The sequence below is a fragment of the Amaranthus tricolor genome, chromosome 2 (assembly GCF_026212465.1).
Source record: "Amaranthus tricolor cultivar Red isolate AtriRed21 chromosome 2, ASM2621246v1, whole genome shotgun sequence".
NCBI classification, from domain to species: domain Eukaryota; kingdom Viridiplantae; phylum Streptophyta; class Magnoliopsida; order Caryophyllales; family Amaranthaceae; genus Amaranthus; species Amaranthus tricolor.
Window position 1 is genome coordinate 19,714,673 of NC_080048.1, and position 20,865 is coordinate 19,735,537.

A 20,865-nucleotide genomic window follows, 5' to 3' on the forward strand; every position below is an offset into this window, starting at 1 on the left:
TGTTCATTCATTATTGATCATGGATCCTTTTTCATTCTTCATCGTTCATTTTTCAATGCTCATTGATCCTTGTTCATTCTTCATCGTTCATTGTTCATTGATCATTGATCCTTGTTCATTCTTCAATGATCATTGATCCTTGTTCATTCTTCATCGTTCATTCTTCAATGATCATTGATCCTTGTTCATTCTTCATCGTTCATTCTACAATGCTCATTGGTCCTTGTTCAATCTTCATCGTTTATTGTTCATTGATGATTGATCCTTGTTTATTCTTCATCGTTCATTCTTCAATGATCATTGATCCTTGTTCATTCTTCATCGTTAATTCTTCAATGATCATTGATCCTTGTTCATTCTTCATCATTCATTCATTATTGATCATTGATCCTTGTTCATTCTTCATCGTTCATTCTTCATTGATCATTTATCCTTGTACATTCTTCATCGTTCATTCTTAAATGATCATTGATCCTTGTTCATTCTTCATTGTTCATTCATTAAAGATCATGGATCCTTTTTCATTCTTCATCGTTCATTTTTCAATGATCATTGTTCCTTGTTCATTCTTAATCGTTCATTCGTTATTGATCATTGATCCTTGTTCATTCTTCATCGTTCATTCTACAATGCTCATTGATCCTTGTTCATTCTTCATCGTTCATTGTTCATTGATCATTGATCCTTGTTAATTCTTTAATGATCATTGATCCTTGTTCATTCTTCATCATTCATTCATTATTGATCATTGATCCTTGTTCATTCTTCATCGTTCATTGTTCATTGATCATTGATCCTTGTTCATTCTTCATCGTTCATTGATGATTGATCCTTGTTCATTCTTCATCGTTCATTCTTCAATGATCATTGATCCTTGTTCATTCTTCATCGTTCATTTTTTAATGATCATTGATCCTTGTTCATTCTTCATCGTTCATTCTACAATGATCATTGATCCTTGTTCATTCTTCATCGTTTATTGTTCATTGATGATTGGTCCTTGTTTATTCTTCATCGTTCATTCATTATTGATCATTGATCCTTGTTCATTCTTCATCGTTAATTCTTCAATGATCATTGATCCTTGTTCATTCTTCATCGTTCATTCTACAATGCTCATTGATCCTTGTTCATTCTACATCATTCATTAATTATTGATCATTGATCCTTGTTCATTCTTCATCGTTCATTCTTCATTGATCATTTTACCTTGTTCATTATTCATCGTTCATTCTTAAATGATCATTGATCCTTGTTCATTCTTCATTGTTCATTCATTATTGATCATGGATCCTTTTTCATTCTTCATCGTTCATTTTTCAATGATCATTGATCCTTGTTCATTCTTCATCGTTCATTCATTATTGATAGATGATCCTTGTTCATTCTTCATCGTTCATTCTACAATGCTCATTGGTCCTTGTTCATTCTTCATCGTTTATTGTTCATTGATGATTGATCCTTATTTATTCTTCATCGTTCATTCATTATTGATCATTGATCCTTGTTCATTCTTCATCGTTCATTCTTCATTGATCATTGATCCTTATTCATTCTTCATCGTTCATTCTACAATGCTCATTGATCCTTGTTCATTTTTAATCGTTTATTGTTCATTGATCATTGATCCTTGTTCATTCTTCATCGTTCATTCATTATTGATAGATGATCCTTGTTCATTCTTCATCGTTCATTCTTCATTGATCATTTATCCTTGTTCATTCTTCATCGTTCATTCTTAAATAATCATTGATCCTTGTTCATTCTTCATTGTTCATTCATTATTGATCATGGATCCTTTTTCATTCTTCATCGTTCATTTTTCAATGATCATTGATCCTTGTTCATTCTTCATCGTTCATTCATTATTGATAGATGATCCTTGTTCATTCTTCATTGTTCATTCTACAATGCTCATTGGTCCTTGTTCATTCTTTATCGTTTATTGTTCATTGATGATTGATCCTTGTTTATTCTTCATCGTTCATTCATTATTGATCATTGATCCTTTTTCATTCTTCATCGTTAATTCTTCAATGATCATTGATCCTTGTTCATTCTTCATCATTCATTCATTATTGATCATTGATCCTTGTTCATTCTTCATCGTTCATTCTTCATTGATCATTTATCCTTGTTCATTCTTCATCGTTCATTCTTAAATGATCATTGATCCTTGTTCATTCTTCATTGTTCATTCATTAATGATCATGGATCCTTATTCATTCTTCATCGTTCATTTTTCAATGATCATTGATCCTTGTTCATTCTTAATCGTTCATTCATTATTGATCATTGATCCTTGTTCATTCTTCATCGTTCATTCTACAATGCTCATTGATCCTTGTTCATTCTTCATCGTTCATTGTTCATTAATCATTGATCCTTGTTCATTCTTCAATGATCATTGATCCTTGTTCATTCTTCATCGTTCATTCTTCAATGATTATTGATCCTTGTTCATTTTTCATCGTTCATTCTTCAATAATCATTGATCCTTGTTCATTCTTCATCGTTCATTCTACAATGCTCATTGATCCTTGTTCATTCTTCACTAATGGAAAAAACGTTTTTTGCTGCGGTTATTTTGCCATTATTTGCTGCGGTTTTGGCCCCCAGCAATAGTGATAGCAGCAAATGTCCTTTTTTAAATGCTGCGGTTCATAACCGCAGCAAATAAGGGCATTATTTGCTGCGGTCATGGGTAAAACCGCAGCAAATAAGGAGGGTTATTTGCTGCGGTCAGGGGGAAAACCGCAGCAAATAAGTGTGCATTATTTGCTGCGGTTTTGCCCCTGACCGCAGCAAATAACTTTTTTTTTTTCCTTTTTTCGTTTTATACTCATAATACTACTACATACAGATACATCTACTAGACTACTATACTACTACTAGAAATACTACTACTAGAAATTTGTATGCTCATGGAGATTGGACACTGTTAACATACAGAAATTGACAAATAAATTAGCAGTACACAGAATCAAAAAAATTGAGGGAAGTACAGACTCGAGAAGTGTGATCGAACTGTGACAGTAAATATAGTTCATGCTAATCACTCTCTTTCGCCCAGCAAAAGGAGACTATATATCTATCGCTTAAAATTAATTACAATGACGGGTAGCCATACGTCCCACCGCATTTTTGTGCTCGAAAATCTAGAAATCTGAAGTACATACTACCCATATACTTTCGAAGCTTGACCAGCTACCGCATTTTTCACCTTGACCAACACAACTTACTTTCGAAGCTTGTCTCGAAGCATAAAAGTAAATATGCATCTGTTCCAAATGGCATGATACCCATATACTTGCACATATTTACCAATCGAGGCCTACAACGTAAAAAATAAAGAAATTAGCTTTAGGTTAATATCCATCACTTTAGCTATCGCTTTAAACCAATATCCATCACCATTAAAACTTTAAAGATCAACTCAAAAACATCACCAGCAATTTCTTTGGACAAGGTCAGTGAAGTAAGAAACAACATATGAAGAGAAGACCAGAAATATCAAGCAAATTAGAATATAATGACTCCAATCGCATATCAAATTAAAAAGGGACAACCCAGGGATCCCATGAGAATCAATCAAATTAAAAAACCAGTTTGTGGTGAAATCCTAAAAACTCTAGGGTGGTGAAAGCTTATACTTTTAAGTTTTAATAGATGCCCAAGTCACCTTACACATACCATGCAAACAAAAGTCACTGTACCAACCAATATAGGTATACATGCATATAATGTTGGGTTGCAACTTGCAATAGAGGTAAAAGAGATCAATGCCAAACCTCAGAACGAAGATATGGAACTGAGACAGTTGTGAATACAAATCCCGCAACTATATAATACGATGGAGGTCTACCCTTGCTATGAGCTGGAATGAGTCTCCTATGAGTACCAAGTTTGATGTTGAAAGTGTGTGTAGCTAAATCACGTAGCACCTTCATTTCAGCCTTATCTCCAGTATACTTCTGAGATATAAGATAACTGAAAACCTATGCGCTCTCCATCCCTAAAAGGAACTGTTACGAAATACAAGTCAATCTCAGTAAGTAATATGTTGTATTTGTAATATAACCCACGAAAAATAAATTCTTACTAACCAAACACAGACTAGGTCAAGTTTGTAGGAAGTACACCAGAGAAACTGAGCCGGTCTACTAAATTGTTTGCTAAAAAAAGTTACAACAACCAAGCATGCACACAACATTATGCCGAGGATACTTCAAGCAACAACACAAGATAAATATCTAGTATCTATTTCCCTGTCATAAAGAAAATCTACAATCACCAAAGACTAACATACTAAATGGGTTAGCCATGACAATTATTTATAAGTTTGTATAGAAAACTTAAAGAATACAGATTATTACAAAAATAAATAAATAAATAAATTTTAAGAGTAAAGAGAAAAAAATTCATCCTGCATGCTGCATAGCAATGTATGAAACCAACCAAAGAGCCAAAATCATGCCTACACTGTTCAAAAGCAGATATTAAAGACTGACTACATAGAAAGGCATAAAGTTTGAGTTCACTTAACTCATATTTCATAGTTAGCTTATTCCAGACACAAATTAAAACCTAAAAATTTTCAAAATTCAGCCAGACAAAGAGCACTTTAGAAGATCTAGACACTATAGACAGCAATCAATCAGAACTCAGAACTCCTAAGCAACAAATTTGGAAAGAACACACTCAGACACGAAAACAGTTTTCAAGAACCAAGAATGTTTAACACATTTATAAATAACATTAAAAGTAACTGAAATAAAGAGCACCCAAAGTAAACCAATCCCCCAGGCCCCGAAAGAGAACTTCCAGAACAAACGTTCATACTTCACATCTGTTCCATAGATCACTAAACCAAAAGTAAGCAAATACACTACATTTTTTCATACTAAACACACAGAAGATAGCACAAATTTGCTACCAAATAGGATGCATCGCAGTAGGTTTGCAACACAAAAATGGGGGTACAACAAAACAAGAACACAACAGCAATACAACCAATATCCTCTGTGCAACAATGAAATGTCGAATTTATGGATGTACAGATGGTTTTAGTATGTAATATGATGCACACAAGATTATGATTTATGCACTAAACAAGATTCTAAGATGTTCAATAACTACACAGGAATAGATGCAGTAGTAATGGGAAAGATACGATTCAAATCAACAAACCCTTAATTATTCAGAAAATTTTCGTGAAAGAGGATATGGTGATCAATCTTTCTCAATGTACCTGTAACATTCAATGATTCATGTACAACTATAATTCCCACAACAATCAGAGAATCGAAATTCAAGAATTTAAATTCGAATTTGTCAAATTTTTCAGCGAAAATTTTAATGTTCGAAATTATGAACAACCCTAAATCATACGCATTCAACAATTCCTCAGAAATTTCCCAATGAACATCAATTGTTTTCAACAATCGATTATATTCCAGAACGTTAATGAAATTATGAAGCATAAACGACGGAGGATTGAATTTGTACCTGTAAGAATGAAATGAAGAAAAATCGCACACTATCTTTTCTCTGATTACTCCTCAACAGAATATGCAGAAATGAATACCTTGCTTTCTTTAATTATACCCCTTTCAATTGAGGGTTATTTGCTCCGGTTTCCAAAGGACCGCATCAATTGAGGGTGTTAAGGGTTATTTGCTGCGGGTAACAAACAACCGGAGCAATAAAATGTGATTTTTTGCTGCGGGCATATACAAAACCGCAGCAATTGAAGGTGCTCATATGTATTTGCTGCGGTTAAGTCCCAAAACCGCAGCAATTAATGTTTTCTTTTTTTTTCTAATTCTTTTTCCTACTTATTGCTGCGTATATACACAAACCGTAGCAAATGATTAGCAGCAAATACGTTTTTTTCCACTAGTGCTTCATCGTTCATTGTTCATTGTTCATTGATCCTTGTTCATTCTTCAATGATCATAGATCCTTGTTCATTCTTCATCGTTCATTCTTCAATGATCATTGATCCTTGTTCATTCCTCATTGTTCATTCATTATTGATCATGGATCCTTGTTCATTCTTCATCGTTCATTCTTAAATGATCAATGATCCTTGTTCATTCTTCATTGTTCATTCATTATTGATCATGGATCCTTTTTCATTCTTCATCGTTCATTTTTCAATGCTCATTGATCCTTGTTCATTCTTCATCGTTCATTGTTCATTGATCATTGATCCTTGTTCATTCTTCAATGATCATTAATCCTTGTTCATTCTTCATCGTTCATTCTTCAATGATCATTGATCCTTGTTCATTTTTCATCGTTCATTCTTCAATAATCATTAATCCTTGTTCATTCTTCATCGTTCATTCATTATTGATCATTGATCCTTGTTCATTCTTCATCGTTCATTCTACAATGCTCATTGATCCTTGTTCATTCTTCATCGTTCATTGTTCATTGATCAATGATCCTTGTTCATTCTTCAATGATCATAGATCCTTGTTCATTCTTCATCGTTCATTCTTCAATGATCATTGATCCTTGTTCATTTTTCATCGTACATTCTTCAATAATCATTGATCCTTGTTCATTCTTCATCGTTCATTCATTATTGATCATTGATCCTTGTTCATTCTTCATCGTTCATTCTACAATGATCATTGATCCTTGTTCATTCTTCATCGTTCATTCTACAATGCTCATTGATTCTTGTTCATTTTTCATCGTTCATTTTTCATTGATCATTGATCCTTGTTCATTCTTCATCGTTCTTGATAGATGATCCTTGTTCATTCTTCATCCTTCATTCTACAATGCTCATTGGTCCTTGTTCATTCTTCATCGTTTATTGTTCATTGATGATTAATCCTTGTTTATTCTTCATCGTTCATTCATTATTGATCATTGATCCTTGTTCATTCTTCATCGTTCATTCTTCAATGATCATTGATCGTTGTTCATTCTTCATCGTTCATTCTACAATGCTCATTGATCCTTGTTCATTTTTCATCGTTCATTGTTCATTGATCATTGATCATTGATCCTTGTTCATTCTTCATCGTTCATTCATTATTGATAGATGATCCTTGTTCATTCTTCATCGTTCATTCTACAATGCTCATTGATCCTTGTTCATTCTTCATCGTTTATTGTTCATTGATGATTGATCCTTGTTTATTCTTCATCGTTCATTCATTATTGATCATTGATCCTTGTTCATTCTTCATCGTTCATTCTTCAATGATCATTGATCTTTGTTCATTCTTCATCGTTCATTCTACAATGCTCATTGATCCTTGTTCATTTTTCATCGTTCATTGTTCATTGATCATTGATCCTTGTTCATTCTTCATCGTTCATTCATTATTGATAGATGATCCTTGTTCATTCTTCATCGTTCATTCTACAATGCTCATTGATCCTTGTTCATTCTTCATCGTTTATTGTTCATTGATGATTGATCCTTGTTTATTCTTCATCGTTCATTCATTATTGATCATTGATCCTTGTTCATTCTTCATCGTTCATTCTTCAATAATCATTGATCCTTGTTCATTCTTCATCGTTCATTCTACAATGCTCATTGATCCTTGTTCATTTTTCATCGTTCATTGTTCATTGATCATTGATCCTTGTTCATTCTTCATCGTTCATTCATTATTGATAGATGATCCTTGTTCATTCTTCATCGTTCATTCTACAATGCTCATTGATCCTTGTTCATTCTTCATCGTTTATTGTTCATTGATGATTGATCCTTGTTTATTCTTCATCGTTCATTCATTATTGATCATTGATCCTTGTTCATTCTTCATCGTTCATTCTTCAATAATCATTGATCCTTGTTCATTCTTCATCGTTCATTCTACAATGCTCATTGATCCTTGTTCATTTTTCATCGTTCATTGTTCATTGATCATTGATCCTTGTTCATTCTTCATCGTTCATTCATTATTGATAGATGATCCTTGTTCATTCTTCATCGTTCATTCTACAATGCTCATTGATCCTTGTTCATTCTTGATCGTTTATTGTTCATTGATGATTGATCCTTGTTTATTCTTCATCGTTCATTCATTATTGATCATTGATCCTTGTTCATTCTTCATCGTTCATTTTTCAATGATCATTGATCCTTGTTCATTCTTCATCGTTCATTCATTATTGATCATTGATCTTTTTTCATTCTTCATCGTTCATTCTACAATGCTCATTGATCCTTGTTCATTCTTCATCGTTCATTTTTCATTGATTATTGATCCTTGTTCATTCTTCATCGTTCATTCTTCAATGATCATTGATCCTTGTTCATTTTTCATCGTTCATTCTTCAATAATCATTGATCCTTGTTCATTCTTCATCGTTCATTCATTATTGATCATTGATCCTTGTTCATTCTTCATCGTTCATTCTACAATGCTCATTGATTCTTGTTCATTTTTCATCGTTCGTTGTTCATTGATCATTGATCCTTGTTCATTCTTCATCGTTCATTCATTATTGATAGATGATCCTTGTTCATTCTTCATCGTTCATTCTACAATGCTCATTGTTCCTTGTTCATTCTTCATCGTTTATTGTTCATTGATGATTGATCCTTGTTTATTCGTCATCGTTCATTCATTATTGAACATTGATCCTTGTTCATTCTTCATCGTTCATTCTTCAATGATCATTGATCCTTGTTCATTCTTCATCGTTCATTCTACAATGCTCATTGATCCTTGTTCATTTTTAATCGTTCATTGTTCATTGATCATTGATCCTTGTTCATTCTTCATCGTTCATTCATTATTGATAGATGATCCTTGTTCATTCTTCATCGTTCATTCTACAATGCTCATTGATCCTTATTCATTCTTCATCGTTTATTGTTCATTGATGATTGATCCTTGTTTATTCTTCATCGTTCATTTATTATTGATCATTGATCCTTGTTCATTCTTCATCGTTCATTCTTCAATGATCATTGATCCTTGTTCATTCTTCATCATTCATTCATTATTGATCATTGATCCTTGTTCATTCTTCATCGTTCATTCTTCATTGATCATTTATCCTTGTTCATTCTTCATCGTTCATTCTTAAATGATCATTGATCCTTGTTCATTCTTCATCGTTCATTCATTATTGATCATGGATCCTTTTTCATTCTTCATCGTTCATTTTTCAATTATCATTGATCCTTGTTCATTCTTCATCGTTCATTCATTATTGATAGATGATCCTTATTCATTCTTCATCGTTCATTCTACAATGCTCATTGATCCTTGTTCATTCTTCATCGTTCATGGTTCATTGATCATTGATCCTTGTTCATTCTTCAATGATCATTGATCCTTGTTCATTCTTCATCGTTCATTCTTCAATGATCATTGATCCTTGTTCATTTTTCATCGTTCATTCTTCAATAATCATTGATCCTTGTTCATTCTTCATCGTTCATTCTACAATGATCATTGATTCTTGTTCCTTCTTCATCGTTCATTGTTCATTGATCATTGATCCTTGTTCATTCTTCATCGTTCATTCTACAATGCTCATTAATCCTTGTTCATTTTTCATCGTTCATTGTTCATTCATCATTGATCCTTGTTCATTATTCATCGTTTATTGTTCATTGATGATTGATCCTTGTTTATTCTTCATCGTTCATTCATTATTGATCATTGATCCTTGTTCATTCTTCATCGTTCATTCTTCAATGATCATTGATCCTTGTTCATTCTTCATCATTCATTCATTATTGATCATTGATCCATGTTCATTCTTCATCGTTCATTCTTCAATGATCATTGATCCTTGTTCATTCTTCATCATTCATTCATTATTGATCATTGATCCTTGTTCATTCTTCATCGTTCATTCTTCAATGATCATTGATCCTTGTTCATTCTTCATCGTTCATTCTACAATGCTCATTGATCCTTGTTCATTTTTAGTCGTTCATTGTTCATTGATCATTGATCCTTGTTCATTCTTCATCGTTCATTCATTATTGATAGATGATCCTTGTTCATTCTTCATCGTTCATTCTACAATGCTCATTGATCCTTGTTCATTCTTCATCGTTTATTGTTCATTGATGATTGATCCTTGTTTATTCTTCATCGTTCATTCATTATTGATCATTGATCCTTGTTCATTCTTCATCGTTCATTTTTCAATGATCATTGATCCTTGTTCATTCTTCATCGTTCATTCATTATTGATCATTGATCTTTTTTCATTCTTCATCGTTCATTCTACAATGCTCATTGATCCTTGTTCATTCTTCATCGTTCATTTTTCATTGATTATTGATCCTTGTTCATTCTTCATCGTTCATTCTTCAATGATCATTGATCCTTGTTCATTTTTCATCGTTCATTCTTCAATAATCATTGATCCTTGTTCATTCTTCATCGTTCATTCATTATTGATCATTGATCCTTGTTCATTCTTCATCGTTCATTCTACAATGCTCATTGATTCTTGTTCATTTTTCATCGTTCGTTGTTCATTGATCATTGATCCTTGTTCATTCTTCATCGTTCATTCATTATTGATAGATGATCCTTGTTCATTCTTCATCGTTCATTCTACAATGCTCATTGGTCCTTGTTCATTCTTCATCGTTTATTGTTCATTGATGATTGATCCTTGTTTATTCGTCATCGTTCATTCATTATTGAACATTGATCCTTGTTCATTCTTCATCGTTCATTCTTCAATGATCATTGATCCTTGTTCATTCTTCATCGTTCATTCTACAATGCTCATTGATCCTTGTTCATTTTTAATCGTTCATTGTTCATTGATCATTGATCCTTGTTCATTCTTCATCGTTCATTCATTATTGATAGATGATCCTTGTTCATTCTTCATCGTTCATTCTACAATGCTCATTGATCCTTATTCATTCTTCATCGTTTATTGTTCATTGATGATTTATCCTTGTTTATTCTTCATCGTTCATTTATTATTGATCATTGATCCTTGTTCATTCTTCATCGTTCATTCTTCAATGATCATTGATCCTTGTTCATTCTTCATCATTCATTCATTATTGATCATTGATCCTTGTTCATTCTTCATCGTTCATTCTTCATTGATCATTTATCCTTGTTCATTCTTCATCGTTCATTCTTAAATGATCATTGATCCTTGTTCATTCTTCATCGTTCATTCATTATTGATCATGGATCCTTTTTCATTCTTCATCGTTCATTTTTCAATTATCATTGATCCTTGTTCATTCTTCATCGTTCATTCATTATTGATAGATGATCCTTATTCATTCTTCATCGTTCATTCTACAATGCTCATTGATCCTTGTTCATTCTTCATCGTTCATGGTTCATTGATCATTGATCCTTGTTCATTCTTCAATGATCATTGATCCTTGTTCATTCTTCATCGTTCATTCTTCAATGATCATTGATCCTTGTTCATTTTTCATCGTTCATTCTTCAATAATCATTGATCCTTGTTCATTCTTCATCGTTCATTCTACAATGATCATTGATTCTTGTTCCTTCTTCATCGTTCATTGTTCATTGATCATTGATCCTTGTTCATTCTTCATCGTTCATTCTACAATGCTCATTAATCCTTGTTCATTTTTCATCGTTCATTGTTCATTCATCATTGATCCTTGTTCATTATTCATCGTTTATTGTTCATTGATGATTGATCCTTGTTTATTCTTCATCGTTCATTCATTATTGATCATTGATCCTTGTTCATTCTTCATCGTTCATTCTTCAATGATCATTGATCCTTGTTCATTCTTCATCATTCATTCATTATTGATCATTGATCCATGTTCATTCTTCATCGTTCATTCTTCAATGATCATTGATCCTTGTTCATTCTTCATCATTCATTCATTATTGATCATTGATCCTTGTTCATTCTTCATCGTTCATTCTTCAATGATCATTGATCCTTGTTCATTCTTCATCGTTCATTCTACAATGCTCATTGATCCTTGTTCATTTTTAGTCGTTCATTGTTCATTGATCATTGATCCTTGTTCATTCTTCATCGTTCATTCATTATTGATAGATGATCCTTGTTCATTCTTCATCGTTCATTCTACAATGCTCATTGATCCTTGTTCATTCTTCATCGTTTATTGTTCATTGATGATTGATCCTTGTTTATTCTTCATCGTTCATTCATTATTGATCATTGATCCTTGTTCATTCTTCATCGTTCATTCTTCAATGATCATTGATCCTTGTTCATTCTTCATCATTCATTCATTATTGATCATTGATCCTTGTTCATTCTTCATCGTTCATTCTTCATTGATCATTTATCCTTGTTCATTCTTCATCGTTCATTCTTAAATGATCATTGATTCTTGTTCATTCTTCATTGTTCATTCATTATTGATCATGGATCCTTTTTCATTCTTCATCGTTCATTTTTCAATGATCATTGATCCTTGTTCATTCTTCATCGTTCATTCTACAATGCTCATTGATCCTTGTTCATTCTTCATCGTTCATTGTTCATTGATCATTGATCCTTGTTCATTCTTCAATGATCATTGATCCTTGTTCATTCTTCATCGTTCATTCTTCAATGATCATTGATCCTTGTTCATTTTTCATCGTTCATTCTTCAATAATCATTGATCCTTGTTCATTCTTCATCGTTCATTCATTATTGATCATTGATCCTTGTTCATTCTTCATCGTTCATTCTACAATGCTCATTGATCCTTGTTCATTCTTCATTGTTCATTGTTCATTGATCATTGATCCTTGTTCATACTTCAATAATCATTGATCCTTGTTCATTCTTCATCGTTCATTCTTCAATGATCATTGATCCTTGTTCATTCTTCATCATTCATTCATTATTGATCATTGATCCTTGTTCATTCTTCATCGTTCATTCTTCATTGATCATTTATCCTTGTTCATTCTTCATCGTTCATTCTGAAATGATCATTGATTCTTGTTCATTCTTCATTGTTCATTCATTATTGATCATGGATCCTTTTTCATTCTTCATCGTTCATTTTTCAATGATCATTGATCCTTGTTCATTCTTCATCGTTCATTCTACAATGCTCATTGATCCTTGTTCATTCTTCATCTTTCATTGTTCATTGATCATTGATCCTTGTTCATTCTTCAATGATCATTGATCCTTGTTCATTCTTCATCGTTCATTCTTCAATGATCATTGATCCTTGTTCATTTTTCATCGTTCATTCTTCAATAATCATTGATCCTTGTTCATTCTTCATCGTTCATTCATTATTGATCATTGATCCTTGTTCATTCTTCATCGTTCATTCTACAATGCTCATTGATCCTTGTTCATTCTTCATTGTTCATTGTTCATTGATCATTGATCCTTGTTCATACTTCAATGATCATTGATCCTTGTTCATTCTTCATCGTTCATTCTTCAATGATCATTGATCCTTGTTCATTTTTCATCGTACATTCTTCAATAATCATTGATCCTTGTTCATTCTTCATCGTTCATTCATTATTGATCATTGATCCTTGTTCATTCTTCATCGTTCATTCTACAATGATCATTGATCCTTGTTCATTCTTCATCGTTCATTCTACAATGCTCATTGATTCTTGTTGATTTTTCATCGTTCATTGTTCATTGATCATTGATCCTTGTTCATTCTTCATCGTTCATTCATTATTGATCATTGATCCTTCTTCATTCTTCATCGTTCATTCTACAATGCTCATTGATCCTTGTTCATTCTTCATCGTTCATTGTTCATTGATCATTGATCCTTGTTCATTCTTCATTGATCATTGATCCTTGTTCATTCTTCATCGTTCATTCTACAATGCTCATTGATTCTTGTTCATTTTTCATCGTTCATTGTTCATTGATCATTGATCCTTGTTCATTCTTCATCGTTCATTCATTATTGATCATTGATCCTTGTTCATTCTTCATCGTTCATTCTACAATGCTCATCGGTCCTTGTTCATTCTTCATCGTTTATTGTTCATTGATGATTGATCCTTGTTTATTCTTCATCGTTCATTCATTATTGATCATTGATCCTTGTTCATTCTTCATCGTTCATTCTTCAATGATCATTGATCCTTGTTCATTCTTCATCGTTCATTTTACAATGCTCATTGATCCTTGTTCATTTTTAATCGTTCATTGTTCATTGATCATTGATCCTTGTTCATTCTTCATCGTTTATTCATTATTGATAGATGATCCTTGTTCATTCTTCATCGTTCATTCTACAATGCTCATTGATCCTTGTTCATTCTTCATTGTTTATTGTTCATTGATGATTGATCCTTGTTTATTCTTCATCGTTCATTCATTATTTATCATTGATCCTTGTTCATTCTTCATCGTTCATTCTTCAATGATCATTGATCCTTGTTCATTCTTCATCATTCATTCATTATTGATCATTGATCCTTGTTCATTCTTCATCGTTCATTCTTCATTGATCATTTATCCGTGCTCATTCTTCATCGTTCATTCTTAAATGATCATTGATCCTTTTTCATTCTTCATTGTTCATTCATTATTGATCATGGATCCTTTTTCATTCTTCATCGTTCATTTTTCAATGATCATTGATCCTTGTTCATTCTTCATCGTTCATTCATTATTGATCATTGATCCTTGTTCATTCTTCATCGTTCATTGTTCATTGATCATTGATCCTTGTTCATTCTTCATAGTTCAATGTTTATTGATCATTGATCCTTGTTCATTCTTCATCATTCATTCTTTAATGATCATTGATCCTTGTTCATTCTTCATCGTTCTTTCATTATTGATCATTGATCCTTGTTCATACTTCATCGTTCATTCTACAATGCTCATTGATCCTTGTTCATTCTTCATCGTTCATTGTTTATTGATCATTGATCCTTGTTCATTTTTCATCGTTCATTCTACAATGCTCATTTATCCTTGTTCATTCTTCATCATTTATATTTCATTGATCATTGATCCTTGTTCATTCTTCATCGCTCATTCTTCAATGATCAATGAACCTTGTTCATTCTTCATCGTTCATTCTACAATGCTCAATTAGCCTTGTTCTTTCTTCATTGTTCATTGTTCATTGATCATGATCCTTGTTCATTCTTCATCGTTCATTCTACAATGCTCATTGATCCTTGTTGATTCTTCATCGTTTATTGTTCATTGATCATTGATCCTTGTTCATTCTTCGTCGTTCATTGTACAATGCTTATTGATCCTTGTTCATTCTTCATCGTTCATTCTTCAGTATTCATTGATCATTATTCATTCTTCGTCGTTCATCCTCGTTCATTCTTCATCGTTCATTCATTATTGATCATTGATCATTGTTCATTCTTCATCATTCATTCTGCAATGCTCATTGATCCTTGTTCATTCTTCATCGTTCATTCTCGCCTTCGGAGGTAATCAATAAAATGCGGAAGCACACACATCTCACCAAAATATACCCAAGAACACTCTTCTTGATTCTCAGGCCAGCCTCGTGGTTCCCCTCTTCAGGCTTCACTCACCCTTGTGCTGAATCCACGACCCCTCTCTAAGCTTTACTCGCCCTTGTGGAAAGGTGACGCACTAGATTGTTCCTCAATCTAGTTTCAGAGATATCTTCCTCTTCAAATGCGTTGGACTAGTTGAAGAAATTCACACAATATACTCAAGGAGAACGAAGAGAACAACTACAATGAAAACGGATTGAAACTAGGAAAAAATCTGAATGAAAACTTGTATTCACGTAATCTAATCTCTTTACATCAAGCCTATGTACCTATATATAGCTTTCTATCATTACAACGGCTAGCTTGTACACGTGCCTGACATTGTCCTATTTTAAAATAGAAAAATCAGTAAATTTGGCTAAGTACTGGATATCTCTTTCAGCGGCTGGCGACTGGGGTACTTTGTACTGGTTCCTCCGGTTTTCGTGGTTATTGTCAGTAGGGTTCTAGGCCCTTGATAGTTAGGTCCATGTACCAAGATGCTATATTCGCCTTGGTCACTTCTTAGAAGCTCGTGGTTAAGTCCCAGGTAGCAGAGCAAGGTGGTCGGGTCATCAAACTGTGGATCATTATCGTTGTTCGAGTGGTCTGTTATTTTGCTCAACAGCCCGAGCGTATTTTGATGACTCTTGCTCAAGTGATCTAATCTCTTGCTCGATGGGTTTGTCTTCTTGCTCGGTGGCTCGAATGTGTTCTGATGGAACCTGCTCGAGTGTTCTGTCTTGCTCGATGGCTCGGATGCATGCTGAAGACTTTTGCTCGGGTGTTCTGTTTTGCTCGATGGTTCGGATGCATTCTGCTCGCTTCTGCTCGAGTCATACTCTGGCTTGCTCGGTGACTCGAATAACACCAGTTCTTTTATTCCTTGTTCTTGGTCAGGAAGTGTACCCCTGGGAAGGCTGGAACCATGTCTTGACCTTGACTCACATGGTTCAACTCCTCCTTCTTGAGGAAGAATTGATCTCATTTCTTGACTTGCTTGATGTAGTTGCAGGTGCCCAATATTGAAGGTGTTTGACATGTTGTACTCAGCTGGTAACTTCACCTTATATGCATTATCTCCAATCTTGGTAATAATTAGAAATGGGCCTGCTGCTCTAGGCATCAGTTTGTTCTTTCTCTGCTGGTGAAATCTCTCTTTTCTTAGATGTATCCAGACGAGATCTCCTTCCTTTAATGGTTCTCTAGGCTGGTGCTTCCCATCTGCCTTTTGCTTGTACTTTTCATTGGCTTTGCAGATATTTTCCTTGACCATCTTGTGCAATTTCAGCAGCTCCTCCGCTTGTTCAACTGCATCTTTCTGCTTCCTGTCATGCACATTAACATGTGTAAGATTAATTGGTAATAGGGGGTTTTCCCCATAAACACACTGGAAGGGTGTAAACTTTGTAGCATAACTTGGGCTTCGGTTGTAGGAAAATTCTGCTTGACTTAGTTTAAGATCCCAGTCCCTAAGGTGTTTACTCACTAAAGTCCTTAGGATAGATCCTAGAGTTTTATTAGTCACTTCAGTTTGGCCATCTGTTTGTGGGTGATGGCTTGTACTAAAAAGCAGGGTAGTGCTTAATAGTTTCCATAGGGTTTTCCAAAAATAACTAAGGAATTCACCATCCCTATCAGATATGATGGATTTGGGTACCCCATGTAGTCTCACAATCTCATCAAAGTATAACCTTGCTATGTGTTTGGCATCATCCACTTTAGTGCAAGCAATAAAGTGGGCCATTTTTGAGAATCTATCAACCACCACCATGATAGAATCCTTTTGCCTCTGTGTCCTTGGCAAAGCCATAACAAAGTCCATACTCACATGCTCCCAAGGTTTATCCGCTACAGGTAAAGGTCTATATTCTCCCTTGTGAAAGGTGATTTTTGCTTTGATGCAAGTCTCACATTTCAGAATGTGTTTGCCTATGGTTCCCAACATTTTAGGCCAATAAAAATGTTCACTTAGCATATCTAGAGTTTTCTGAATGCCAAAGTGTCCACTTAAACTGCCCTCATGCATTTCCTTTACTAGAGACATTCTCAAAGGGGTTTTTGGTATGCACAATCTATTTCCTTTAAATAAAAATCCCTGTTGTACATGAAAAACACCTTGAGGTTCTTTCAAACAAGCATAGATTTCTTTAATCATTTCAAAACCAATTACTTTAGCATCAAGAATAGCTAGCAAGTTGTATCTCCTACTTAAGGCATCAGCAATCACATTGGTTTTTCCTGTTTTGTATTTTGCAGAGAAGTTGAAAGTTTGGAGAAATTCAACCCACCTAGCATGCCTAGGGTTAAGTTTGTTCTGTCCATGGATGTTCTTCAAAGATTCATGGTCAGTATATAGGATGAAGGGTTGTATTTTCAGGAAATGGGACCAATTCTCTAAGGCCCTAATCATGGCATAAAATTCTTTGTCATAGGTTGAATAGTTAAGTCTTGACTTATTTAATTTCTCACTAAAATAAGCCACTGGTCTGCCTTCCTGTATTAAGACTGCACCAATTCCTGTTCCACAAGCATCATATTCAACCTCAAAAGGTTGAGTGAAGTCAGGAAGCTTAAGCACAGGAGCTGTACACATTTTATCCTTGATTAATTCAAAAGCTTTCTGTGCTTCCAAGGTTCAACTAAATGCTCCTTTTTTAGTGCATTCTGTTATGGGGGCCATAATGGTACTAAAGTTCCTAATGAACCTTCTATAGAAGGAAGCAAGGCCATGGAAAGACTTTACTTGTGTCACTGAGGTAGGTACAGGCCAGTTCTTAACAACTTCTACCTTAGAGGGATCAACCTTTACCCCATCCTTTCCTATGATGAATCCTAAAAATCCCACTTCTTGCATAAGGAAACTGCACTTCTCCAATTTCCCATAGAGTTTTTGCTTCCTCAGAGTTTCAAAGAGCTGTTGCAAATTATCAAGGTGTTCCTCTAATTCCCTGCTGTATATTAAGATGTCATCAAGGTAGACTACTATGAATTTCCCCAAGAAAGGCCTCAAAACCTCATTCATTAATCTCATAAAAGTGTTGGGGGCTCCTGTCAAACCGAAGGGCATCACTAGCCATTCATATAAACCATACTTTGTCTTGAAGGCAGTTTTCCATTCATCCCCTTCTTTCATTCTAATCTGATGGTAGCCACTCCTTAAATCAATCTTGCTGAACGAGTGTGCTCCTGATAGCTCATCCAACATATCATCTATCCTAGGTATAGGAAACCTATATTTGATAGTAATATTATTAACACTCCTGCTATCTATGCACATCCTCCATGTCCCATCTTTTTTTGGCACAAGCAGAGTAGGTACTGCACAGGGGCTGAGGCTTTCCCTCACATACCCTCTTTGTAGCAACTCTTCCACTTGCCTTTGTAGCTCATTAGTTTCTGTGGGGTTAGTTCTGTAGGCTGGTTTGTTGGGTAGAGGGGCTCCTAGTATGAGATCTATTTGATGTTCAATTCCTCTTACAGGTGGTAAACCTTTAGGTGAATCATCAGGAAACACATCCATGTACTGCTGCAACAGAGGTTTCACTTCAGGAGGTATCTCTACTGTTTGCTCTACTTCTTTAGTGATCAAGACATAAATCTCATTCTTGTTCTTAATCTCCTTCTCACATATTCTCCTACTGATCAAGTGGACAGGTTTCCTCACAGGATCAGGTATGGCTTTGTGGGGAGGCAGGGGAATCAATTCTTTAAGCTTCCCTTCATGCTTAATAGTATAGGTGTTGGTAAGTCCATTATGCATGCTCTTCCTGTCATATTGCCAAAGTCTTTCCAAGAGCACATGGCAGGCATTCATTTCTAAAACATCACATAACACCTGGTCTTTGTAAGACCCTATAGCAAACCCTACTAAACATTGTTTGTTCACAGAACCAGTTGCATTATTGTCTAACCACTTTAGCTTGTAGGGATGTGGGTGTGGTCTGGTTTTTAGGTTCAGATCTGTCACTAAATCCAAGCTAACACAGTTTGATTCACTTCCCCCATCAATTATCATCTCACAAACTTGATCTTTTATTTTACATTTGGTTTGGAAGATGTTTTCCCTTTGGTTGCTTTCTTGCTCTTCATGTGTGGTGTGTAGGTTCCTTCTAATGATCAGATTGTAACAACCATCCTCGGGCAAAACCTTCTCCAGTCCCTCCTCAAACTCCTCTTCATCAGTGCTTTGCTCATACCTTACTGTTTTTCCAAAATCATCCACTCTATAAGACCCATCTGGTTCATTCTCAGCAACTGGAGGCCAATCTTTCTCCACTCTGCCATTTCTCACCACCAACATCATTTTAGGTTGGGTGTCTTCCCTAATTTCCCTCCATTCTTGGGTAGTAAAGACTCTAATGTTGGGGCAATCATTCTTATAGTGTCCATGACCATGGCATTTAAAGCACACGACCTTGCTCAGGGGTACAGGTATTCTACCAGGCACATTAGTAGGCTGTTCTGTTTTCCTCTGTGCCTTGGGTGATATGGGTTTAAATGGTTTGGGTGGGTAGGTCTTAGGGGACTTGTTATAGTTATTTCCTGTCATCCTTCTCTTGTTATAGTTTTGCTCATAGATTGGGGCTAAGTTGAAGGCTGTTTGCAGGTCAAGTGTAGGCATAGTCATAAGCTGATCCCTGACATCCTCCCTCAGCCTTGATAAAAACATGGTTAACTTCAAGTCCTCTACATCCTCAATTTCACACATCACCACCAATTTCTCCCATTCCTGTATGTATTCAGCCACACTTCTTCCCCTTTGGCTCAGAGTACTCCATTTGATATATAATTGGTGTTTGAAATTGAGTGGAACATATTTTCTATTTAAGTGCTTCTTGAGTTTATCCCAAGTATCAATCCTTTCCCTATGCTCCCTCAATCTCTGTCTCTGAATTCCTTCCAGCCACAATGCAGTAAGTTTGGTGAGTTTCATCTTGGCTATTTTGTATTGTTTGTCAGGTGTGGTTTCCCTATACTCAAAGTACCTGTCCATGCTTGCTTCCCACTCCAAGTATTCCTCAGGATTGCTGGAATGTCCATCAAAGTCTTTGAGGTCTATCCTTATCATCCTATCTTCCTGTTCATCATGGGGATGGTGGGGTGGATGGGGTTGATTCCCTCTTTAATTTTGGGTGATGTGTTGAACTAGCCTATGTAGAGTTTCCTCTATAGCTTCTACCCTTGCTTCCATGGTGTAGGTCTCACAGCAGCACACAAGCAAACAACAATAAACAGACACAACACACCACAGGGGCTCTAAGTCTCAACAGCTAGATACCAACACACAAACACAAGCAGGGGCTCTAAGTCTCAACAGCTAGATACCAGCTCACAACCAAGATGCAAGGCAAACAATCAAAACGGAAGCAATAAGAATCATAGTCACACTACCAATCAAACG

General features: G+C 34.8%; 1 protein-coding gene and 1 long non-coding RNA gene across 2 annotated transcripts; both read right to left on the minus strand.

Annotated features, from left to right (window-relative positions):
* Positions 1-2,955: 2,955 nt before the first annotated feature.
* LOC130806348 (uncharacterized) lies at positions 2,956-5,703 on the minus strand. Its single transcript, XR_009040304.1, has 3 exons — positions 5,509-5,703; positions 3,792-4,025; positions 2,956-3,334 (listed from the first exon to the last, which is right to left on the minus strand). It is a non-coding gene; the product is annotated as an uncharacterized LOC130806348 (long non-coding RNA).
* A 12,396-nt stretch (positions 5,704-18,099) lies between these two features.
* Positions 18,100-20,532, minus strand: LOC130805613 (uncharacterized). Its single transcript, XM_057670397.1, has one exon. It carries the CDS (start codon positions 20,530-20,532, stop codon positions 18,100-18,102), a length of 2,433 nt encoding a protein of 810 aa, XP_057526380.1.
* Positions 20,533-20,865: the final 333 nt, after the last annotated feature.

Coding starts and splice junctions, on each gene's coding strand:
- LOC130805613 (XM_057670397.1), bottom strand. CDS start 20,532: ATGATAAGGATAGACCTCAAAGACTTTGATGGACATTCCAGCAATCCT.